Raw genomic sequence first — 25,953 nt, forward strand, 5'->3', positions numbered from 1 at the left:
ACTGCCTCTTGAATCAGTAAAATTACATCCAAGCCACCATGAGGTGGACCCAGCATGGTTTACTGTTTAAAATCAAACTTATTTCCATCAGCAAACCCCCTTTCCACACCAGCACCGCCTTTCCTCTCTTTACAATCACTAAAATGTATCAAGGCAAAAATCTCATCAGCATACCCCCCTCCTTTGTTAAAAATATAAAATGCTAATGACTCCTGATAAGAGACCAGTAATGCAAATTGGAATCAAATACAAGGACTAAAGGATTCCGGGGGGGAGGGGGGAAACCTGAATACAAAGGCAAGACCTGCATTTACCAATTTGCAACCTCTGGCAGTAACTGATGAGAATAAGGAACTTTTTTACTATAAAAATTCAGAGGAAAAAGGGGAAAATAAGAAGCAAAGAGAAGCGAACATCAGAGAAAAGCGGGGCAAGCACCAGCGAGACCAGTGTGAGGGGACAGTGATGGTGCGGCCAGGCTGCAAGGAGGGGGTTCTCTAATTGCTCTCTTTCTTTTCTTAATAGTCCTTTCCCTGGGGTAATTAATTTGTTTAAAACCCTGTATTCCCTTCCTTTCTCTCCTACTATTAACTCCTTCCTAAGACTCCTCTCAGCGTGGTGTCATTTTCCCTGTAATAAACCGTTCTAATTCGTTCAAACCATAAACCTGGTTGGTTACTTCTGCTATTTGTAGGACATACATGCACAGTGGTTAATATTTCCTCACCAACAAAATGTAAAATGTTAATGGTTACGGACCACGACACTGAAGAACAAAATACAGTTCAAAATGCAGAATTTCAGAGTAAAATAGCTGGTGTGTTTGTGTTAGAGTGGGTTCTAAACTAGCTATGACTAACTCACAAACACAAGTGATAGAGTTGTAACAGCTCTTGGTACACCAACTTGGCTCAGCAGTTTTCAGACACCCTATGTGGTGCCAGGACTTAGTAGGAAAAGTAATAATCATATGTAGAATGGTGCAGGAAGGGAGAAGAGTTGCTATTTACTCTCAACATGAGGCTCATGGGACCATTCAGTTGCAGGAAAGCTGAGGCAATGAAGTAAACCATTGCACAGAAACTCTGGAACTCACTGCTGTAAGACACCGTGGGACCTTAAAGTGGCTTCAAAAAGGAACAGAATAAAGTCAGGTTGGACTGGTACCAAAGATCGTTGAGGACGATTCCAGGGAAAAGAGAATTTTCCTTTCCCTACACTTGCCTGTAAGCCCCTGTACCTCAGATTAACCCAGCACAACAGACTTTAAGGGAATGCCCGGGAACAGCGGCTTCCTAGAGCTACAACTGTCTGTACCACGGCTTTCTAACAACAAAGCAAAAACATTTGTAAGGCACACCCTAAGGGTATATTCATCCTGCCTAGTGGAAGGATGTTCTTAAGAGACACAAACCAGAGTGGTCTGTGACTATGGGACTGTTGTTGTGACTCTCAGCACAAGAGATTCCGGGCGTCCCTGCAAAGCCCCTTCCCACACGGTCCAGTACCCGCAGCCCCCTGAGGAGGCCCTGACAAAGCAGCTACAAATGCAAACTGGAAATTAAGTTACAGATTTCATATATTCCCAGTAAGTGAATAAACCCAGAAATAAACACAATCCCCAAGTCCTTAAAACGATATACAAACACATTTAACTGGGCTTTTATTTGGTTCTGGGGTTTTTACTCTGTAAAATTATTATTATTAATACGTTCAAACAGCAAAGCACTGTTTTCAAGCACAAGCCTCAGCTGAAGGAAACCCTCTCTCCATCAGCACATGGATGGCTTCTGGGGATCACACTAGCACCCACACACCAGGACAGGACCGGGCCCACTGCCCTACTTACCGCCTTCGCCTCAGGAAACGGGGAGAGAACCGGGACCGGACCGGAGCTGGTCAGCTGCTCCTAACCCGCCAGCCTGGGAGGGGAAGCAGCTTGAGGCTGCACAGCACCCTGCGAGGAGCAGGCGGAGACTACAGGACCCCGGCTGCAAGGCCCGACCCGTTCTGCAAGGCCCGCGCTCCGAGCATGGGGTGAGCCCCCTCGGCCCTGCCCGCCCCGCCGCTCTTCCACTGAGGCTGCTGCACATCCCCGAGCAGCAGGAATCCCAGAAACGCCCTGAGCTGAGGAGGGGGTGCAAGGATAACCCCTATTCCTTACCCTGGGGTCACTGCCTTCTTACTCCGACCTTAAAACCTTCTCCAGGCACTCAGCGGCAGCGAGGAGGCTGCAGCCATCTCCACCACCGTACAGGGCACTGGGCTATGCTGACCTGTGCACCCACAGAGCCTCTGTGCAGAATTAAACCACAAATAATGACATTAGTTTTACCTTTAGAATTATTTAAAGACTCGGCAAAATTCAATTTCTATAGGAAGCTGGGTTTTAACTACACTCTATGGCCCCTCCAATGGGAAAGCTGGTGTAGTTCCTCAAAAGAGGGAGGGACTTGCACTCAAACTGATGCCTTCAGGTACCACTGACCTTTCGTTTGCTCACTGAAAGCCTCAGCAGGCGGGCAGATGTCCATCCACAGCCCCGCAGGCACTGCACGCTGCAGCATCCCTCTTCTCCAGGTGTGGCTGGGGGCAGCACTGCCCGGAGCCTCGGTGAGATACAGACCCCCAGCAGCACCATACACAGGAACTGTGCTGAACAGAACAGCCCTGTAGTTTGTGTGGAGTGGTTGTCATAAACCTCCTTTTATCAGAGACTGACACAAGTGCCTTTGGCTGGAGGAAAAAAAAATGTTGACTGCTACCCATGCCCAAGTTCTTTGGTCCCACTCTGAGCATTACTTTGTTGTTTTATAAAAGACCACTAATATTCAAAGCCTATATGGAACTCAGACATTTTTGTCTACTAGTAATAACAGGGCAGTAGCTCTGTACATAAAATACTTTCACACAGTTCTACTATGCCTAAGGTATTGCCACAGGTGGTTTTAGGTGGCCTTTCATGTCCTAGTTTTCCTGTGGTCAGAAGACATCTTTCTGATTCAGCACATCTCCATCTGTGCAGAAATGGGTAGGCAAAGTTTTGCAGTTAGAAAGTTTCAGCATACTCCACTTGCAAAAAGAAATGTATAGGTGTGAACAGGCTCCTTTCCTCAAGGAAAAAAATATAAAATACATTAAATATATGCATTAGAAATTATGTCTGGTAGCATTATCTTATTAAGTGTGTATATATTTCTTGGGGTCTAAGGTATAGTACTAAATCTGGCAGGTGACAAAGGATGCCCTAAGCCATCCAAGGTCTAGGTAAGTTTTTTCAAGTTTTTGTTCCAAACCTGATCAACCCAACCTGAACAGTACCTTGAAAGACAAAAATGGCAGCTTGGTGGTTAGTTCAGCCAAACCCCACACTGATCTACCAGCCACGATGTACCTGCTTCGTCAGCAAGAGGAACTGTCACTTAACAGAAGAAACAAGTATTTGTTGCCTTTCCTTTTTCCCCCCTGAACAACTGAGTAAGGGAGTTGTACATAGTTCTGCTTGTATAATAAAGAAGGTCAACACAACCAGTTTTGTGGTGCTCACTATATATCAGTCTATCATGCTGATAAGTCTATTATTAAAAGAAAGCTTTTCCTCTGTAGTTACAAACCTCATGTGTAGTTAAATATAGAGCTGTTACAGTGGTTTATATTTCATTACATTACACTTTATTTATTCTTAATGAATCAAGTCTATTGCAGCAGAAAGCAGTGAGCAACCTGATCTAGTGGAAGCTGTCCCTGCCAATGCAGGGGGGGTTGGACCTAGATGATCTTTAAAGTTCCTTCTAACCCAAACCCTTCTATGATTCTGTTCTGTCATTCTATGAAAGAGAAACCACTTCCTGCTGCCCACCTTTTTCCAGCCACACTTAAATATACATTTATAGAGATCCTTCACAGGGCTGTTACGACTAGCAGAACTAATGACAAATAAGTACTGCAGAAAGCATTAAACTTCTTGACAACAGCAAGATAATTGTTCTACTACTACATAAAAGTCTTTTACCTTGTTATGTGGATAATGTCTGGTTTTGTCCTGGTTTGAGTTTCAATCCTGGTCCTCTCAAACCAGGACAGTTTTGCAACAGAGCACCTGCCTCACTGCACAGACTGAGCTAACACCTGTAAGATAATGAGGAGCATTTAGCAAATATGACCGTGCTCTGCAGGATGCAACTCTGTATCTTGAAGAGGTGCATAAAACCAAAGCCAAAAATGCAACAAGAAGTCTCAGGGGAATGTTGTCCTGAGAAAAGAGACTCTAGCCCTGCCCTGCCAGTGGGTTCTTAGCATTCAACACCAAACCCACCCCAATGTCCAATAACAATTCAAAAGACTAAGAAATGCACATTACTGACGCTGGAGAAACACATGCAGCAACACTTACTGTCACAGCAGTTTTAGTCAATAATAACAATTGCACTTCCAAGACAAAATACATCTAAATTCTCTGTCCTAAACTAGGCACCAAATTTGGTAAGTGTTCAGCAGCTCTGAGTTGGGTCCTGTCTTAGACCCCTTCACAGAATAAGGCTATTACTCATCCTCCACAGTAATACATTGAGAAATTCAATGCAGAAAAAATTAGAGTAAGTCCCACAGGGAAATTAAACACACACACATATATAGTGCAGGGTTTAGGATAGGTGCTAAATTAAGGGACATAAAACCAGCACCTGATCATGTAAGAATACACACAGGAAAGATGACTGCTTTACATTAGCCACATTCTCATTTTGAATATTTACTTCGCAATCTGGGTATTTCATAATTTTAAGTGTTTTAATATTACCTGGAAAAATGAAGGCATAGTATGGTATTGGTTTTTTTGGTGTTTTAGTTTTTCTGTTTGTTTGTTTTGTAGTTTTTGGTGGTTTATTTGTCTGGTTTTGTTTGTTTCTGATTTTTTTTTGTGGTTTTTTTTTCCCCCCTCCTTTCTTTTTTCCATGTACAGTAGGATTAAACAGCTTTCGTATTTGTTTGTTTCTTGGTTTTCACTGGAGGGAGAATTTCCCAGCCAATCAACAAATATTGGAACAGATGGAATATGGGCTGTATACAAAGAAATTACTCGAGGTTACAGGCATAAGAAAGCCATAAAAACAGCTTTTTTAAGAAAAAAGCTTGATTTTAAGTGAACTGACTGCTCTGTATTGTATTCACGTCTGCTGTCAGCACAGGAATTGTTATACAATGTATTACAACAACTGAATTTCCCTGCTTTTCAAGTGAGATCTTGGTATCCTAGCTGTACCCTCAACTAATTCATGCATAAACTTGCCCTCCAGCTGATGATACAGCCACGATGCAAGCATCCATACACATCAACCAACAAAGGTTTTCATTCAAGTATTTTATTATAGCTTGAATTTTTTCACTGCATTTAAAAATCTAAAAAAAATAAATATTTGTTTCACAGCTGCAAGTCACATATGCATTAACACCACAAAATCTGGAATTTCACCAGAGAAGGAAAGTCAAATCCAAAAGTGTCCAGCTAAGCACAATTGTCTCAGGGCAATTATACTAAAAATAAAATCTTAAGAAAAGGGGAGGGGACAGTTAAAGTTATTTCAAATGCATTTACCTGGAAAAAAGTGAAAATTCTATTAGAAACCATAAACTACATCTTCAGCTTTTAAAAATAAATGCTTGACCTCTTGACAGCATCAGTTGTCTGGTACACCTTTTTCTTTTAAGCTGTATTCTTGACACATGGCTGCAGAGGTTTCAAATGATAAATTAACCTTTTATAATGGCATCCACTTAATTACAGAATCAGTCCTTAAAAATAAAAGTGTATTTAGTCAGCTTGTCCACCCACATATTAAAAATGCCATTGAATGCAGTTTTGTATCGGCACTAAGTGACTGCTTCAGGGATTGTACATAGTGAAGATGAAGGTCTCTTAGACACTCGTTTTCATTATTAAGGTTCTTAAAACAAACCAGAAAAATATATCTTCAGAAATCAGAGTAGTCACTTTTTTGTTAAAAGCCATAAAATAAGCTCATATTCAATTACAAGCAATAGAAACTATACCGCTATTGGAACATAATTATTTTATCACAAAAAATTATTATTTACAAAATGAAAAGTTACCAAGTGAATTTATAAGGGAAAAAGTTAAATGTTCTTATTAAGTGATTTGAAAAACTTAAGCAAGTCTCTCATGCACTCACACGCCAATTTGTTTGCATCAGGTGAAAGGTTAATTCAGGTTAGCGAAACTTGACTCCCATTCAAAATACTCTGGTTTTTATTGTAAGATGGCAAAATCCACATGGTTCTGTACAAGAAGGTATGTGTTAAAACAGTACCTCATTTTTGTAAATGCTTTTTGGCTCCCATGAATATCCATACCACTGAATGCTTTCGCAAAGAATTGGTTATATTATCAACTCCATCATTTAATCCACTGAATTTACCACCACAAGAAAGACGCAAAAAGTTAGTTTAATGATCCCACATTACACAGAACTCTCATTTCTGAAGTTATACTAAACTGAAACCTTCGTAGTGATCTATAGCCTGGATCAACTTAGATTTCAAGGTTTCTTTATCTGTGTATTTTGGAAGATCAAGAAGATTAAAGCAAGTGTGAGCTACCGGAAGATAACCTTCTCCACCTCCTGTTGGCTGGATGACCAGTTTAAGACACTTCATTCCAAGAATTGGAATACGATCACTGCCTGTCAGAAACACTGACAAGAAAAAGAAACAAACAAAATCTTTAAAGTAGTCTAAGACTAACACTGAATACATCATATATGCAGTTCTACTCTTTATTTGCATTTTTAAATTATTCTAGCAGTGTGTCCTGGTAAGTTTGAATGGAGAATAGTGAGTCCACCTTACCCATATGAATTCTTAACTGTAAATATAGTAAGTGATCTATAAAGGAAAACATTTAATTTTACAACCATCTTGTAAATACATTGAACAATTTACCCAGTAAGAAAATTTTCTGAATTGGAAACTATAATCGATTCTCAACAAAGGCTTGTATGCAGGAAGCTTACTTTCTTTATGCTGCTCTGGTCTTCTATGATTGTGTAAATTCAGGATTTTCAGGAATTATTCAGGACAACCCCAGCAAAATCAAAAGCAAGCTCATAATTAATTTCTTTTACTATGATTTTTTTTTCTTCCAAATAAAATTCATTATAAACAAATACTGACACCTGCCATGTTATAGCAAAGTGATCCTACTCAGTTACCAACTTCTACAAAGTAGTTTTAAATACTTACGCAAAAACTGTTTTTTCTTCTCCAAAGACAACTCATGAAAAACCTCCCAGAATATTTTAATGGTAGGATGGTCTGCCCAGTACTCTCCTTTGTATTCTGTATTCTAAAATGAGCAGGAAATGACATTATTGTTCACACATAGAACTAACAGGATAATTTCACATGAAAGTAGAACAAATGCTGCTTGTGTAGAGGGATACTGCAAGTGACCCAACTGTTTTCCTTGGTCAGTTTTCTTCAGTTGTTCAGTCTGATTTCAGCTGTGTGGACAAACACATGTACTCCACACCATTTTCAATCCCAATAAAGTACTGACAAATGTTTCACACCAAGCTTTGTCAATCAAGATTATTTCCTTTTATTAACCGTGTGCATTTTGTTCACTTTCCTTCTTGTAACATAATCCATATGATACAGCTGCCTTCTGGTTCTGTGGATATTTTCCCCTCCTAAGCCTGATTTCCTTCAGAAATCAGTTGGAAAACTTAAAGCAGGAAGGCAAATAATATTTTAATGTCTTAATTAACCAAGCTCCTCATTCATGCAGTCAATAAAACCAAGGTTGGAATCACATTAATTAGAACAAAGCTCTAAAGGACACTTCAAGATTCTGCTTTTGCATCTTAAAATTAAACATATATGAACCAAATAGCTAACTACAGTTCTTACCTTCTCCAGTTCTTTCCAATCATAATTCGTGTTCCCAATCACCATTGCCTGCAACTCGCTGGGCTGGAAGAGCTGAAGAACTCTACCTCCACATACTTTGTGGAAGCCTGCATGGAATGCACTGAATAATGAAGCCACAGATCTATTGAAGATATAATCCACATATGCATCTACAAAATCTTGCCTGTACAAAGAAAAAGAAGCATTATGTTATGGGGGGGGGGACACACCACCCTTCTACCAATAAAACAGCTGCTTCTATACAGAACATAGCATTGAAAGTTGAGAAAAAAAGGATCTTAATAGATTATCTGCCTCATGTTACAACCACAGTGAAGATAACCTCAATAAAAATGGAACATAGGTGTGTTTTCCCACCACACCCCCCAAGACAGAGTCTGTAATGTGCAACAGAAAGACACTAACATATAGTGTTATTTATTTCAGGCACTATAAACGTTCATCTTTGTTGGTTGCACTGCAGTGAGTGGGTCTGAATGGCAACAAGCAGGCTTGAGTTACATGCAGTGTCCTGAAACCAACTAGTTAAATTGCTGTTGTATAATTTAAGACATTAGCATATCTGCACTGAGAATGCAAATGCACTTGAAACGGGCATTTCAGTCCTATGCAGTAGACAGATGAGTGAAAAGGAGCTAGAAAACTGAAAAGTAGACTGCCTGCTATCTGTGCTTCAGTACAGGAGTTCTCACATCTTGTAAACATCTCCCTCCACACCACTTAGGGGAAGAACTGAAATTCCTTTAAGTGATACAGCATTTATGATTAGAGGTTTTTTAAATTACCATTTTAATGAACCTTAGTTAACACTGTTAATTCCTACACTGGCAGAGTGACTTCAGTAATAGATTACAGTTATCCTAACAACATACTTCCCCTGTGGAAACCTGTTTTATTTGAACAACATCAACAGTATGTGAATGACATCACCAATAATTAAAAAAATAATTATCTAAATACATTTTGATGATACATTTATTAAAGTGAGCAAAGTGGTGAATCATGCTTCTCTTCTTCCAGCACTCAATGAGATACTCATTTTGTGCACTCTATGTAATTAGCAGGGAGGCAGGTAACTTTTGTAACACTAACAGTGGAAGGAAAGGCTGCTCCACAGAAAATTCATAGTAATAAACTAATTAGCATTGTTATACCGTAGGTGAATATTTTTTAACTGAATTAATGCATCATGGAATATTTGGATCATTAGAAGCATCCATTCTTCATTGCTGCAAGACCACAAGGGATGACTGTGCAGAATGTATTCCATGAACACCCTGAAATGTTCTTGTAATTCACCTCTAATTTTACTTTCACTTTGTGACAGAACACCAGTAGAGAACTTCAAAGTACATTTAGGACTAAGCATTACAAATCCTCAGCTATGAGCCCAGGATTTAAAAAAAAAGAAAAAAACCAAAACAGATGGTACAGGGATGGGTGGTGATTCCAGCTTTCAGAATCTATCACCACTCTTCCCTCTACAACAGACCTGGGGACATTTTCTCTCTCATTACTACTCATGGCTGCAGTGCATTCAGTTCTCACCAAGTATGCTTTTCCCTGTGATTCTCCCTTTACTCTGGGAGAAGGAAAAGCACAAAGAGTTCACAAAGATTAAAGAGCAGAGAGGAATACTTGAGTGGAATGGACAGAGAGGAATAGGAAATTGGGAGAATTCTGGAAAAAGGGACAAGAGAACCTCCAGATATTATGCCTACCTTCCAGGAGCAGAAAGGTAACAAAGGGTGGGAGAGTAACACAATCCTTGATCAAATAAAAAAAAGCCCAGCCCTCACACACTCCTCTGACACCAAGTGTTATTTCCATTCTACAAAGGGAAGAATTCTCTGAAATATTTCATGTATGAACAGTTGCCACATGATGGCATCTAGGTTCAAGTTTTCATCCTTATTCACTAAATTCCAATTACAGATAATTTCCTGTAGAACCACAACCATTTTTACTCTTGAGAAGGAAGACCATGTAGTGAAAATGGGCCTTAATGAGCTTCAAAATACTTCTAAGTTCAAAGTTGAAAAAAAGTATTGCATATTCTGAGTAAAACTAGATAGCCTCTCCACAGCTGGCAAATCTTTAAATACAAGAGTTATTTTAAAAATACGTGTTAGAACAGCTTCAGAAAACAATCAAAGGAAGAGTACCTCCAACATTAGTGTAACAGTATGGCAAAGGACATTTATAGCAGCCTAGTTAGATTTGCAAGGCAGACAGCAACACCGAAGTACCCTGTAAGCCATAAAACTCACCTATTTTGTTTGACTACAGGAATGTCAGCACCATTAGGAACAAGCTCTTCAATTTCTGTTGTACCAAAGTTTTCTACAGTAATCTATTCAAAACAAACAAAACCAGTATAAATCTTATTTACTTATTTATTTAGAGAACTTCTTCCCACCACCTCGTGACAGCAGATACAGGTAGCTAACGGTAGCTGAAGGTAGACACAGGTACTAAAATTCAGGAGAATCAGCAGCTGATGCTTTTGCTCAAACACTCCATTGGGGCAGTTAAAATAGATGGTGTGAGCTTGATAAGAAATACTACATAAACACTTCCATTATATACACTTACATAAATACTAAGTAAAACTTACAGTAAAATTTAGACAAAATGCTTCTTCAATGTCATCCTCTGGGTAGTCCAGTAACTGTTGCATACCCCTGCAAAACAAGTTACAAAGTACACGTACCAGTACAGAAAGAAAGATGAAAACTTCTCAGAAGTATTTTTTAAGCTTTGATAACTACAGTTTTTCAAAAAAATAGAATCTTTCTACTGTGATTTCATTTATTGGTTCATTGACTTGCACCTTGTGCAGCACTGGAAAGTATCAAGCAATTGTTTTGCTATTACTTGATGTGTTATTTCCATTTTTTTATCTTCAGACGTGAAGTGAGAAGATTCATATCCCAGTCTTTAGCTCAGTGATTGCCAAACCAGGGGCAATAGATACATAACAGCCACTGATGGGCTCTTTCAGTAACTTGTTTGATTTCTCCTTTCATCTATCAAAACTTCAGCATTCACTACACTTAAGGCAATCAAGCATCCACTTATGTTTCTTCAAACCTTCTAAGTGTTACTGCTATTCAAATCCCTACTCTAAGGCTGATATTTAGTATGCATTTGGTTTTGAAATAAGCAAAAACCTTTCTTTGATGGACTAAATAAGCTGTTCAGAACTAAAACTACTATGTTTACACTTAAGCTTATACAATTAATGGTTAATACTCAAAAGGTTTGGAAGTTCAAATACTCTTTTCCCTTAAAGTTCTTGTAGGATAATAAAATAGAAGACACAAATAGTAAAAACAAGCATTTAGAAGCAGGTGTTTAACAAAAAAATGGATCCTTTCTCAAATGACAAGGATGGTTGCAAGTTATTTCAAGATGTTTATCCTGTTAGTGTGAAAATAACACATTTTCTTTATGTTCTTAAAAGAAAATGTTCGGTCAAAAATAATTCCCAGTAACACTTTTTTTTCTTGCTTACCTGCCAACATCTGGCATCATCTCTTTTAAATCATCCAGGGATGGTTTCTTATTCAATAGTTTTTTGTACAAAGCCAAAGGGAAATTAAGGTCTATGATGGTAAAATTATATATTGCTAGCCCACAGACAACACCAATCAAATGAAACAAGTCACTGTCTTCAAAGGTCTAAGAAAAAAACCAGACAAGATGGTTTAAATTATTTTTAATCTTAGAGTCCAGGAAAAAGCATACAGTGCAGTATAATCTGACCTTCATTTATGTTTTCTTTAAATATGTATGTACCTGTAGGTACTGAGGTAAGCAGGATAATTTTAACCAGCTGAAAGACTGAAATCCAAGGAAACAGAATTCTTCCCTCTCAAACCCCCCCCCCCCCGCAAAAAAAAAAACCCAAAAACAAAAACAAAAAAAACCAAAAACCCCACCCAACCCAAAAGCAATGCATACTTCTAGAAGTGCTACAATAGGATTCTGGCTTGGCCAGTGATTCACTATTGCACTATTCAGTGCCTAAATAGACACCAATCATTAAAAATATTTTGGGAGGAGGAAAGAGGAGCTTAATATTGAGTCACTAGGGGGCTTAAAACACAACTGTGGGAATGTTAACGTTCAGGGATTTATGATACAGCCACTCTAGTCAGTGTTTTTCTCTGAAGGATGACTAAAAGGTTTATGTTCAAAACTTCTGAGACAGTATGAGCAGATGATTTATGGTCCATTTTGTAGGTAATGTGACTGAACACAGGAAGACCTGTTCAACATGCCACTTCAAGTATTTTTCTCTGCCACCTTGATTTACTGATTCTGCTCTTTGAATCAATTTATTCTGGCTGGTATTTCTTCCTACAGAACTTTCCTGGGTTAGGGGAAACTGGTAAGGTTAAGTAAAGAATGGAGGAAAACAGAAGGGGAGAGTTTTGATGATTTTAACATCATCAGATGGGGAAAGCTACTGACAAAAATAAACATTTTTTGAGAATATTTATTTCAGCTTCCCCTCCTGAATGAGAACTACCACAAACTACTATGTTCTTATATTATTATTATTTTTATAAATATTGCAATTTAAAAGAAAATTAATGGCCATAGATCATACGCTACCTTATCAGAGAACCAGATGAGCCTGGACTCTTCATAACACCTGAACATTCCGTATTTGGGATCTAGCAACTCCCTCATGATGAGCAAAAAAAATTCTTTGCGAACACCTCCAGCATCAACAGCTTCTTCCCCTACAAAAATAACCTGAAACCCACAATACAGTTTGCAATTAATTAAAAATGGATTGTGAAGCAAGATTTGTCCAAAACTACACTTACTTGCAATATCACTTCACTTTGAGCAATATATACTGATAATACCTTGAGTGGTTTCTTGTAGTCTACATTCTTTGTCTTCCTTAGAACCTCCACAGCATCTCCTACAATATTTTCTCTTCGTACCATTAATATTAGGCATGGGTTGACAGATTCAAATACTGGCAGAAAGAGAGAAGACAAATTCTGCCTGTGAGCCTGATCAACAGCCATCTGGAAATAAAACAAAGTGAAAGTGTCAGTAGCTAATGTAAGATTCCTGTCAGCATTAAATGTCCACCAGTCTTAATTTAAAAAATGCACAAGACATGAATGGGTAATGATCTTATGAGAGCTACTGAGTTTGCCCAAATTTGCTTCATATTCCTTTTATCTCAAGTAATATTTTTCCTTTACCCATTAGCCTCATCAGTGCTTATGTTCAGGGAAGTCTTATAATATAGTTAATGCCATTTCAGTCAAAATACTTAGGGTAACTAAGGCAAGCAAAAAAACCAGCCATACTTCATCTTACAAATAGAGCTGTTTAATGGAACTCTGGCATTAAAATGTACATTAAAAACTAATTCACATCATTAAAAGGTATTTATCAATCTATTTCATGTGTATAATATTTTTTGTTACAACTGTTAAAAATAAAACACTGCTGAAAATGTTCTAATATGGCATACAAATCTTGAAAGTTTGTGTGTTTTAGTACTATTTAATATTGCTAATAAAAACATTCAATGTAAATGTTTCCCTGAAATCAGCAAATGTTGGTATTGACTGTGTATATACATTTCTGAAAACATAAACTATGTGTATTATAAAGTACAAAATTAAGCTAGTATTTATCTACAATAGCCCACTACTTGACCATGACTTAGCTCTTCCATTTAAATTTAGACTGAGAATAGCAGCTTTTATTATGTTAAACACTACAAAGATGGGCAGGGGGCTGGTGCTGTTACTTTTGCAGTCTTCTGCCTTCATTCTTCATTTCCTTTATTAATAATATGATTTACTGTACCTGTACAGCAACTGAACTGGTTTGATTATATTAACAAAAAAAATTCCAAACATTTAATTAAAGGATAGCTCACTAAGTCACACTGCTTTCAGTTCTAATTAGAGACCTATGAAACCAGGCAGGATTCTCTCAGTTACTTTAGCATTGTATACTGCATCTCTCGGCAGCAGATATGAGTCAAGATACAGAATTCTTTGTATCAAGTATCTAATTTCACAGAATCACAGAATTGTCAAGTTTGGAAAAGACCTTTCAGATCACTGAGTCAACCATCAGCCTAGAAAAAAACATCATGCCCACTACAGCATGTCCTTAAGTGCCTCATCTACAGTTTTTTACTACCTCTCCAGGCATGGTGACCTCACTACCCCCCAGGGCAGCCCATTGCAACACCTGTCTACTCTTTCTGTAAAGAAATTCTTCTTAGTATCTAGTCTAAGCTTCCTCTGATGCAACTTCAGGCCATTTCCTCTACTCCTATCATTATTTACTTGAGAGAAGAGCCCACCACCCACCTCACCACAACCTTCTTTCAGGCAATAGATAACAAGAAGGTCTTCCCTTGCCTCCTCTGAACTAAACAAACCCAGATCCATCAGTCTCCCCTCACAGGACTTGTTCTCCAGACCCCTCACAAGCTTGGCTGCCTTTCTCTGGACACGCTCCAGCACCTCAGTGTCTTCTAGTGTGAAGCCCAGAACTGAACACAGTATTTGAGATGTGGCCTCACCAATGCAGAGCAGAGGGGCATGATCACTTCCCTTCCCTGCTAGCCAGACTGTTTCTCATACAGGCCAGGATGCTGTTGGTCTTCTCAGTCACCAGGGCACAATTGCTGGCCCATATTCAGCCAGGTGTTGACCAACACCCCCAGGTCCCTTTGCACCAGGCAGCTTTCCAGCCACTCTTCCCCAAGCCTGTAGCATTGCCTGGGGTTGTTGTGACCAAAATGCAGGACCTGGCACTTGGCCCTGTAAAACCTCAAACAATTGGCCTTGGCCCATAGATCCAACCTGTCCAGGTCCCTATCCAGAGCCTTCCTACCCTCAAACAGATCACCAGTCCCAACCAACTTGTTTTTGTCTGCAACTTTGCCAAGGAAGCACTCAATCCCCTCATCTAGTTCATGAAGATACTGAACAAGATCAGCCACAAAACAGGGCCCTGGGGAACACCACTGGTGACCAGATGTCAACTGCATTTAACTCAATTCACCACAACTCTCTGGGCCCAGTCCTGCAGTCAGCTTTTAACCCAGTGAAGATTACACCTGTCTGTGCCATGAGCCAACAGCTTTTCTAGAATGCTGGAGGAGACAGTGTCAAAGACTTTACTAAAGTCTAGGTGGACAACATCCACAGCTGTTGCCTTGTCCACTCAGTGGGCCATCTGCCCACAGAAGGAGATCAAGCTGGTAAAGCAGGACCTGACTTTCCTGAACTCATGCTGGTTGAGCCTGATCCCCTGGCTCTCCTGCACTTGCCACGTGGGAGCACTCAAGATGAACCTCTACATAGCTTTTTCTGCATTGACAAGCCTGTAGTTCCCCAGACTCTCTTTCCAGCCTTTCTTGTTGATGGGCATCACACTGGGAAGCCTCCAGTCATCTGGGAACTCCCCTGTCAACTAAGATTGTTGATAAATGATGGAGAAAGGCTTGGTGAGCTCCTCTGCCAGCTCCCCCAACACTTTTGGATAGATCCCATCTGGCCCCAGAGACTTGTAATTTCCAGGTGCTGCAGAAGTTGTTAACTGCTTCCTCCTGGATTATGGGGGAGTTGTGCTGCTCTCTGTCCTCATCTTCCAGCTTAGGAGGCTGAATACCTTGGGGGTAGGTGGTCTGACTATTAAGGATGGAGGGAAAGAAGGCATTAAGTATCTCAGCCTTTTCCTCATCCTTGGCTGCAATGCTCCTCCCTGCATCCAATAGAGGATGGAGAATCTCCCTGGCTCTCCTTTTATTGTTAATGTATTTGTAAAAACTTTTTTTACTGTTTCTTATGACAGTGGCCAGACTGAGTTCCAGCTGGGCTTCTGCCATTCTAATTCTCTCTCTGCATGACCTAACAAGATCCTGCTAGTCATCCTGAGCTTCCTCTTCTTCTAAAGGTGCTAAACTCTCCTTTTTTTCCAGAGTCCCAGCAAAAGCTCCCTGTTCAGCCAGCTCAGTCATCCTACTTACCATTTCTAGGAAAGTTTATACAGAAGCAGAAAAAATAGAGGAGTAACATATGATTAAATTTATCAGGAAAAGAGTAAAAAACTTCTGCAAAATAGGAGATCAAGAAACCTGCTCACACTATGCCTCTATACCAAGCAGATGTTAGATTATCAATATAAGCATTTTTTCTGCCTTGCATGCATCTATCAGATTTCAGAGCTGAGCAGCACTTTGGGACAGGGCATGACAAATGAAGTGAGAAATTAGGTGTGCACTACATATTCACGTGGTGGTAACATATTGCCTCTCTGATACTACCAATCTTAAGAAAAGCATTATCTTCCAAGTCCCACCAAGGTAAGAAATTAAAAGTAACTGTAACTGGTTGTTGCCTCTAACAAGAGATTGACTTCAGCTCTGGGCTCTACATATGTATCACTTAAAGTTTGCCCATGTGGGAGACAGGATTGTTTTGGGGTTGGTTTGGCTGTTTTGTTTTTTTATTTTCACCTTTACTATGGTTTACTAACACCTCAAAAAAGTCATCTTGTAAATACCAGGACAAGAAGTTACTTAGAAATTTGTGCAATTATTGAACAATCCAATTCTGATGAGATTCCACACTCACAGAGCCTCCAGCTTCTGTCATGTACATACACCAAGATTAAAACTAGACCTCTCATTCTCATGGATAAGAGATTATATAGTTTTTAAAGAAATAAACAATAAAAAACAAAACCCAGGACCTCAAATTAAAAAAATAAAATAAAATTCACAATTGAGACTCTTACCTGCATCTGTATGACTGCATCTGCTTGTAGGAGAGTTGTCTTTGCCTGAGCATCAAATACAAATGGGTATGTGCAAATTGTAACAGGAATATCTGTTAACTGGAATGAAAAGAACCATGTCACATGCCTGCTTATTAAAAAAAAAACAAAAACCCAAAAAAACCCCACAATTAAAGAAAGGATTACAATAGTGCTCATTTAATACATGTATTTTACTGACTAGAGAAAGAAGTCTTTACTCATTGTCAAAACAGGCCAAAAGCATCTTCGGAAAATTAAAAAAATTTTCAATTGTTTAGTACTTTAACAAAACAAAGCAAAGGAAAAAAAAAGAAACTCAAAACACACACAAACAACATTCTCACTTTAATACATTTTCGTTTCAGAACTTTTATTACAGCTAACAGTATCAGAAGAGTAGCCCTTATTTCCAAGTGCTGCTTTGAATTTGCAATACAAGGAATTACTTATTTTTGCCCTACAAAAACGTTTGCAGATTATAGCCATGATAACTTAAAAGCTTTACAGTCAATAAAACAACAGACAACCCTTGACATTCGTATTTCTGATTTCCTCACATTCTTCAAAAGATCAACCAATCTTACCTCAGTTAATCCATGGTTGACATCCTATGACAGCATTTGCACAAAGGCAGCAATAATTAAGATGAAAAAGCAGCATTAGTGTCTGCATTAATTGTTCACCTCTGATGTAAACCTAAAAATATTTACCTACAGCTTCCCCCCCAAGAGAACGTTTACTGAGACTATAAACATTCTATTTAGCCTAACAAATACAACCATGCCTTTCAACACCTTTATATAATTCTTTTAAAAAATGACCATTAAAGTATCATGTTTACATGGATATAAAAAAATTAAACATTTTACAAGGTTATTTTCATACACTAAATAAAAGACAGTGTCTTTTACCTATGTATTCTCATTCTCAAACGACTCTAGCATGTCAAATTAAATGCAAAACATTTTTAATGATTAAAAAACTTAAAAACACAGAAGAACCCCACCACTTTTTCAGGTTATCCCAGGAATGGTTTAGGTTTACGACAAGATATATGAGAAAAGACTCTTTAAATTTGAGACAGACCATTATAAGTAGCTGGGACTGTAAGGACTTCCATCACAAACTAAAACAACTGTACTCTGAAACTGTTATCCATCTGGTGTCACATCAAACTCCTTAGCTCTAAGCTAAGTTCATTTCCACCAAGTAGGCAGAAAACAGAAAAAGAATAAAAGCTAAGGACAAAGTACAAAATTTTAAATTTTACTGTATATATGAGATTCAGAAGTCAAAAAACATAGACAATCATGGCTCACAGAGAGCAGAATACCTGGCTTTCTATGTCCTTAATTCCTACACGAAAGACCAGACTAGAGCAGCCTATTTGACACAGGCAGATTTTTGTGATTTTGTACTCTTACTGTACCTACCATTATTTATTATTAATTCAGGTTTTTTTCAAACTCCCTTTAGCCATATCTAGAGAACATCTATTCAGATCAGTAGTTCATTATACAGTGCCCTCACTCATTTTTCTGTTGTTAAAAGTATAAAAGCTTTTTCTTCTGAGTTTGTCTCTGAAAATACTCTGAATACTTCTGAGATTCTCTTTTCTTCTGCATTTTCCCCTCCACATTTTTGTTAAGAAACTGGACAAACAGTTTTGACAAAAATTGCACTAGCTAAAGAAATTTTGATTCATTATTACTGGTTTAATTAGTAAGTAGGGCTTCTTATAGTAAGTATTATATAAGTAAGTATTCTTATAATATTAAAAGCACAGACACAGAAAACTAGTGGACACAAAGGCATAAGAAGGCCATTGAAACACTTTACAAAGGAGACCTGACTAGGGCCATCGGATTTCTGTCAGTCCTATAACGAAGCAAAATTACATTTTCTGCTGAACTTGAAACTGCACAAATGTATGACAAAATACTGATGATTAAAAGGAAATTCAGTACCTAGTATTTTCTCAGTAACATCAAGCAACTGCTGAATCTTGTTATTTAATTAACAAATGAATAATAAGATTCTCATTACAAAGCAATTTTCCAGTTCTCATATTCCCATGTTATTTTCTTTTCTAATCATATCTTATGCAATTTGGGTTTGTTTACATCCATTTAATGCACAGTTGTGAGGGTCATCATCTTTTAAATTCCTCTACTTCTGTACTCTTCACTGGCATACCCTTCTCTCTTCCAAATATACAATGTCTCTAATTCCAAGGTCCTGCAACGATTACCTCCAGCTTCTACACCTCATTTAGTTTACTACCCTTCTTAGCTACCAACACCAACCTGTATCACACATGGGTTATTTTTTCAGACAAGCTTGGCTGAAACAAATGTCTTCCAAGAGTGCCAATACTGACTCATCATTTTATTACACTCTTCAGTCTCCCTGTTGTTATTTTACACTGCAACTGCAATTCTTTGATAGACAGCATCACTTGCTTTGTATTCATAAAACTAGGCAAAACTAGGTGTCCTATGCTCAGGACCTTCCACGTATTGCTGCAAAAAGATTAAATTCAGGTGGCTATAAAAGCATATTAACTTACTCAATATTATTTCAAAACAAAAGTCAAAAGAACTCCTTGGCAAAATCTTATCCACCACTAATTCTCTGCAGTTACCAATTTACTCCCACTTACTGCTCTGCTTTTAACAGATCCAGGAAATAATTAGCTCAGTTCTTGTTGCTATACTTAAAGTAGAGGACTATGTTGGTTATCTGTTCCCTGTAAATCCCTATTTCGCTTCTAGACTTAGTTTTCCAAGATAGATTCTGCCTTCTTATTGGCTGAACCTACAATATAGAAATTCAGGTTATTCTAGATGTTTTCTTATCACTTCCTAATTTTTTTTTTACATGGCAAGCCTCATTCTAAATAATTTTTAATCAATAATAACAATGTTAATCAGTGTCAGCCCTACGAATGACACCCTACAAGCACACCTATAGAACAATTCTTCCTTAACTAGTACTTGACTTAAGTCTGTTAAGCATTAGTAAACTGGGAAAATATTTTTAGGAAAAGAAATGCACATACCTACGTAATCTGCAGGCTTCTAAAGGGACAACACATGGGGGAGGAACCAACACGTAAAATCACCACAACTTACCATTCCAAATACCTGCTGCTGGACCCAGTTGACATAGTCATTTCTTATATCTATCAAATCTTGTATCTCATGAATGTAAAACCTGTCATACTGGATAACTTGTCCTCTTTCATTTACCTAAAAGAGTGCAATTGGTTTTTTTATTAGCAGTTTGTCTAGAAGTTTTCAAAAGGACATTTTCCATGTTTTTCAAGCATTTAGTATGTGAGCAATAGACACTCAGCTACTAAAAATATTCTAGAAAAACAGTGCCTACAAGAATTAAAAAAAAATATTAAAGACATGGACTGTTCAGCAGCACATCAAACATGCAAAGAACAATAAGATTAACCAAGCATACAGCATCACACAACACAGAACAGTACTGCTACTTTGAAACATCTTATGATCTCAACAGAACAAATACTTGTTCCTGTTTTTGTAAAAGTTTCAAGAACTATGTTCTTAAATTAACTATTCTTAATTACATTATTAATACTATCTCTTACTACCTGTGATCAGAGGAACAGTTTCAACTTTAAAACATCATGCTTCAGAAAATAAAGATATGCAAAAATAAGGTTTATCTCAAAAGTATCATTTTAATTCAGAAGCGTCAACATATCAATAACACTCACTTCTTTCCCCAAGGACCATTAAGCACCATTAACTGCCAAAACAGAAAATCTGTCTTTATAACCAGATAATCTAAGCCTACTTTTCTCAAACATCTCCCCTGCCAAAACCAAACACTAGATTGGTGAAATACCCCAGACATCATAGATATCTGTCACCCTATTTTTTGTCTTGCTTTAGTCCATACCAGATAATTATTAAGAATATGAAGACAAATAGTTGGGCAGCAGGCAAGATATAATTTTTTAAATTTTTCTACCATGTGGCTACATATTACTCCAAGTTGGGTTTAAAAAAAGACAAAATAGGAGCTTAGGAGAGCCAAGTTACAATTGTACAATTACTCACGAGGCTTTAAGATCAACTTCAATTAAAATTGGCAGATACTGCAAGCCAAAGCAACAAAAGAAATTCTAAAGGCAGCAAAATAATAATTTATTATATGCCAACAGCATTCCATATGGGAATCTGTAATGGACATCTTGCACTTTTAACACAAGATAGTTACTGAACAGTCTCACTTGGAGCCTCAATTTATTGGTCTCCATGAAGGATCAAGAAACGCTTTTCCAGCTGCCAGTGCTGCCGCCTTTCCCATCCTGGCAGCCTGGGGAGGAGGGTGCTGCATACAGCACACAGATCCCCAAATTTAGACACTTCCTAGATTGGGTAACTACAGTGTTTGACCAGCACCTTATGAGGTGCTCTTTTAGCATATAAGCACATAATGGCATGAGACCAGAATAAACTAGAGAAAAATTAGAGTGTGGGAGGGGAAAACTCAGCAGCAATGGGTAGCACACTATGACAGGCACAGGCTGGTTACTCCAAGTGATTTTAGGCTATTTTTTTTTAAAGTTCACACATTCATTGGTTTTCATTAATTAAGTTATAATACTAATCGAGTGGAATATAATAATATTTGTCTTGGTAAAATTGTGCAGATCTTTCATGTTCAAAATACCGGTTGTTCTTCCATTTGTGGTTTCATTTGCTATCATTTTAAGGTTAAGAGGCTATTTTTTCCAACTTTTGCATTTCCAATTCTTTTGCATTCATAGATGCAACTGACTCAGCCTATGTTCCCAAAAAAAATAGGTAAATCTATCATCACATCAACTTGAAATCCAGAATTCCAATGGTTCATATGTCCAGATGGCACAACTACAGACATCTCTACAGATGCAAGTCTAAGTACTTAAAAGACTTAAGTGACTTTAGTTCTTTTAACACCTACAAATCACACAGATGCTGACAAAAACAAACTAGAAAATAAACAGTTAAAATTAATGTAAACATACTCTATGCAGTATTTCCAGAACTCTGAAACCTGTGTGTAGAAAAGTGGTAAGTATTCTTCTTTCAGAGGCTGGAACACCCATCTTGCACAGCTTCAGGAGGTGGACTATGACATCCTTGTAGAGTTCCACTATCTTCAGGAACAATGGAGGTTCAAGCACAGACCACCAATTTTCTGTCAACAAAGAGTGAACACACAAACTTAGTACTTGCCACCACAACATGATGTTGTGCTATTCTTCTAAGTTAAAAAAAAATGTTTTGCTAGTATATTTGTATGTTACTAAAGACTCTCTATCAAACAACAAACAAAAAAAAAGGCTCAAAACCAGTTTAACACAGGAAGACAGGTGCAGATTTTTAAACAACACACTAATCTTTGTATCAATAATGAAGTCTGTTTAAAGCTCTATTGTTACACATCAACTCTTTAATCTGTTAAATCTGCTCATCCAGAGCACAAGAGCATCTCAAAGCAACTTTTGACATAAAACCAACCTGAAATTCTGAAACCTTGACTTAAACACAGTACCAAGAGCAATGAAAAGTGAAGCAACACAAAAAAAAGGAACTCCTGTTCTAAAATATAGTTTGCAGTTCTTTACAGAACACAAGCTCTTTACTCTCACCAAAAACTACAGAAAAAACCCAAGAGCTGGGTTACAAGGCAAAAAACAATCGAGAAAGGAAACACCCTCTCAAAAATGCACCAATTAAAAAGGAAATATTCCGAAAATTCAATACTTCAAGCTGAATTTCAGGTGACAAGAGTCACAATAAGAAGGTGTAAGTCAGTATAGTAAAAAAAAAACATAGAGCTGAATATTTGAATATCACAACTTTGGATCAGTGAGAAAACACGAACTCCTCAGAAGAACCAAATAAGTGCTATAGTCAAAACCAATTTCACATCTACTCTGCAACACTTCTGTAAATTGCTTAGAATTTGTCAACTGTCTTATCACGTGATTTTCATTTTGAAGTGCAAAGACACATTAAAACACTGAACTACACAATTCCTCCCAAATGGAATCAGTCAAAAAATTGCAGTAACAGATTAATTCATTCACATGGCCATTTAACTCACTCAAACAGCAGAACAGGTGTTTTCTTAGGCATTGACCAACATCAACCCTTAGTTTTCTACGTGCAGAAATCTACAGAATTGTAAATAAACAGCATGTGTTGCTGAGACCATGTTTTCACTAATGGAATTTCTATTTCTTTTCTCTGGAGATCCTTAGTTTTAACAGTAAAAAATTCAGTTTCTTACCAAGAACTTTCAGAGGAGCTTTTTCTAGGTTCAGAATGGCTGTTCCAAAAGGAATAGCTAATGTTGTGAAATTGTTTGCATCACTCATCAGTGGACATTCTGGTAGAGTAAGATACAGCCTCAAAGCTTCAACATCTGGTAAGGAGCTGGTCAATTTGGGAATAAGGTTCTTTTCCAAACTAGCTGCCACCTATGGCACATCATAAAATTCAGTTTATACCAATGCAGTTGTGAATTCAAACAAATGCCCACCTAGATTAAAAATAATCAAGTAAACAATCATAATGAGTTTAAATTAGAGTTTTATACACTTAGAAAAAAAGACAGCACATTAAATAGTAAAATACAGTATGCTGATATATTACCTAATTGTCACAATAAAATGCAGCTCTCCATATTTACAGCTGAACTATTGTTGAGTAAAGAAAGTTGGTAAAGGGGACTAAGCAAGTACAACATTTGTGGATAGGTGTAATGCAGAAAGATAAACCCAAAAATAAGGAAAACATGGAGCACAAACCTGTTGTGATATATGAGGATGGTCAGGCTGTATAAGTTTGTGAAACAGTAGTCTAGCAGCATTCATATCAACCCCTGAGAATTTTGTGCTGGTTTTGTAATGATCATCATTGCTGGGGGAAAAAAAAAAAAGAGAAAGAGAGAAAAAGACTAAATAATGTATTTTATGCAACTTAAGACATTTTTCCACCTTGAATTTTTAGCCCAACTAAGGAATTAAAAAGCAAGAAACCACAGTATCAGACTTTCCTCCCTTATATAACCTTTGGAACAAATGAAAAAAAATTCTCTAACTGAAAAAGAATAATGCAAAAACACTTGGATCTAAACCAGTCAATGCAATATATTCTCCCTGAATGACATACAACCTGTGGCACATAAGTCATGAGTTTAGCTGGCTTACGTGGCAGCAGCTTCTAAAGATTGGCAGAAAGCATTTGGGCCATCTGACAAACCAGTAAAGTAGCTACAAGTTTAAACTGTGAGTATCAGAGTAACAGTAAGACAAGACAACTCCAGAAAGGTGTTATAGCTGAAATAAGAGACATAAGGAAGGCAGCCACCACTAATTCTGTTCAGAGGAATACTTCTTTTAAAAGCCTGACCACTTACCTCAAAGCCAAAAAGCTCCCATTCAGGCACCCAGCAGAGGAGAACGTTCCATCAATTTCACTGAAATTGTTCATATGAAATAAGTTACATTTATTTGCTTTCTACAAATTAGCATTTGCAATTAAAAAAACCTGGATTTAATCCCTAATAAATTACACTATACAAAGGATGGAAGTCTGACATAATCTGATTAAGGAACACTAGATAAAGCCTCCATTCAAGACTCAAAGCTTTAGACATATCTTGCAATTCATTTTTAGTGTCTTTGCATCCTCCCTTATTAAAGCAGAAACAACAATCTCTGAGCTATTCTAATATTTCTCTACATGTATTATTTATCAGTGTGCAATATACATTTGATTTAATTTTGTATAGTCATCTAAACTGTGACAGAGATAACACAGACTAAATGATCTAAATAACTTGACAAGATAGACAAAATACCACAGCAAAAGCTCTGAATGTAATAAAAATCAGCAGTTAAAAATAGCTTTGCTATGTATGTACAAAACCTCATTAATGCCCAATTCATAACAAAATGACAAATGGCAACTTTTCCTCAACATCACTTACTTAGCTAGCTCTACAGGAAGTCTTCCAGATGGGAAAGTCAGCAGTCTTTGAATAAATGTTTCATTCACAGTCCAGATCTGCTTCAAAAAGTCAGGATACCTAAAATCATCTGGTGGCACCATGTTCTAGATTTTAAAGAGAGCAGAAAGAATCAAGCACACAAAATTGATTTCCAGAAAAATCAGTCCTTGTAAGTAAGCTCTTTATCTCTTCATTTACTGACAATTTGCCTACTCAGACTATTATTGCAAAAGAATTCCAAGGATAAATTTACTATGCTACTATTCCAATAGTTCTGCATTCACTATGAATGTAGCAGAAAGCAGAGCATATTCTAAAAACATCTCGTTTAGAATGCTAATTCACACCACAGCGTACTCCATGGTAAACTCCCTAAACGTGCAAGTACTCTTCTGGAAGATGAACACAAACAAGGTTTACACCAGGCTAGTAAGCCTCTCTACACCCTAGTCACTATGAGCCAGTTAGCTCAGTGCCAGGCTATGAGCATACAGGGAAAAAAAAACCAAACATTAAATTTTTTGACAGCTGCTCTCCCACTCCACTTCTATCAGATTCCTCCAAGAATGAATCATGTTTCTCTGAACATTTACTGCATCATCAGATGAGCTGCATTTTGATGTGCTGCTTGTACTGAAAGAATTCCAGTAAGATTTCTAACAGTAAAGAGAAGCAGAATCAGGACCATCATTTTGAGTAGGAGAATTGGTTCAAAAAAGAGACAGCAAATAGCACCAAAATTAAGGTTAAACAAGTAAATGGAAACTTATTTTTCCTGAGGGTGCAGTCTGAAAATATAGGTGACTTAGCATGGTGACTACCCAAAAATCAGTACTTCTGACCCCTTAATACAAGACTGAGATGACAAACCCTCTTGCCATTTCATTTATGTTCAGCCAAAGTATCATTTAAGCTCAGAAACAACTCACAGAACTGAGCTGCCCAAAAACTGACATGAGAAAACAGATCTTGTCTAAAACCCTTTAACTGGCAAGGGCCCACAAGTCTCAGGAGTACAGTACTCACTCACTTTGTAAGAATTCAACACAAACTATCAAACTAGGAAGAACCAGAAGTAACACTTCCACAGCATCAAAGTTCATTTATTGCTAATGTTTTTTGCACAGAACAGTAACT

The 25,953-nt window shown here is 37.7% G+C and overlaps 1 protein-coding gene across 6 annotated transcripts in view; it reads right to left on the reverse strand.

Moving 5' to 3' along the window:
• Positions 1–5,344: 5,344 nt before the first annotated feature.
• The window catches only part of HERC4 (HECT and RLD domain containing E3 ubiquitin protein ligase 4), a 37,272-nt gene continuing 16,663 nt past the window's right edge, over positions 5,345–25,953 (reverse strand). For 4 of the 6 annotated variants that reach the window (XM_030453016.1, XM_030453015.1, XM_030453017.1 and 1 more), the window contains exons 11-26: positions 24,796–24,920; positions 24,223–24,282; positions 23,612–23,723; positions 23,092–23,281; positions 21,821–21,993; positions 19,905–20,021; positions 17,355–17,378; positions 16,750–16,848; positions 12,831–12,998; positions 12,571–12,714; positions 11,465–11,631; positions 10,565–10,631; positions 10,218–10,300; positions 7,927–8,110; positions 7,258–7,360; positions 5,345–6,710 (exon numbers count right to left, since the gene is read on the reverse strand). In XM_030453016.1, coding sequence (XP_030308876.1) covers positions 6,502–6,710; positions 7,258–7,360; positions 7,927–8,110; positions 10,218–10,300; positions 10,565–10,631; positions 11,465–11,631; positions 12,571–12,714; positions 12,831–12,998; positions 16,750–16,848; positions 17,355–17,378; positions 19,905–20,021; positions 21,821–21,993; positions 23,092–23,281; positions 23,612–23,723; positions 24,223–24,282; positions 24,796–24,920 — 2,025 coding nt within the window. In that variant the 3' untranslated portion in view covers positions 5,345–6,501. Of the gene's footprint in view, positions 6,711–7,257; positions 7,361–7,926; positions 8,111–10,217; positions 10,301–10,564; positions 10,632–11,460; positions 11,632–12,570; positions 12,715–12,830; positions 12,999–16,749; positions 16,849–17,354; positions 17,379–19,904; positions 20,022–21,820; positions 21,994–23,091; positions 23,282–23,611; positions 23,724–24,222; positions 24,283–24,795; positions 24,921–25,953 lie in introns of those variants that run through there. The other 2 variants (XM_030453021.1, XM_030453022.1) reach the window with 2 other exon arrangements.

This window comes from Calypte anna, chromosome 6 (genome assembly GCF_003957555.1).
Source record: "Calypte anna isolate BGI_N300 chromosome 6, bCalAnn1_v1.p, whole genome shotgun sequence".
Classification (NCBI taxonomy): Eukaryota; Metazoa; Chordata; class Aves; order Apodiformes; family Trochilidae; genus Calypte; species Calypte anna.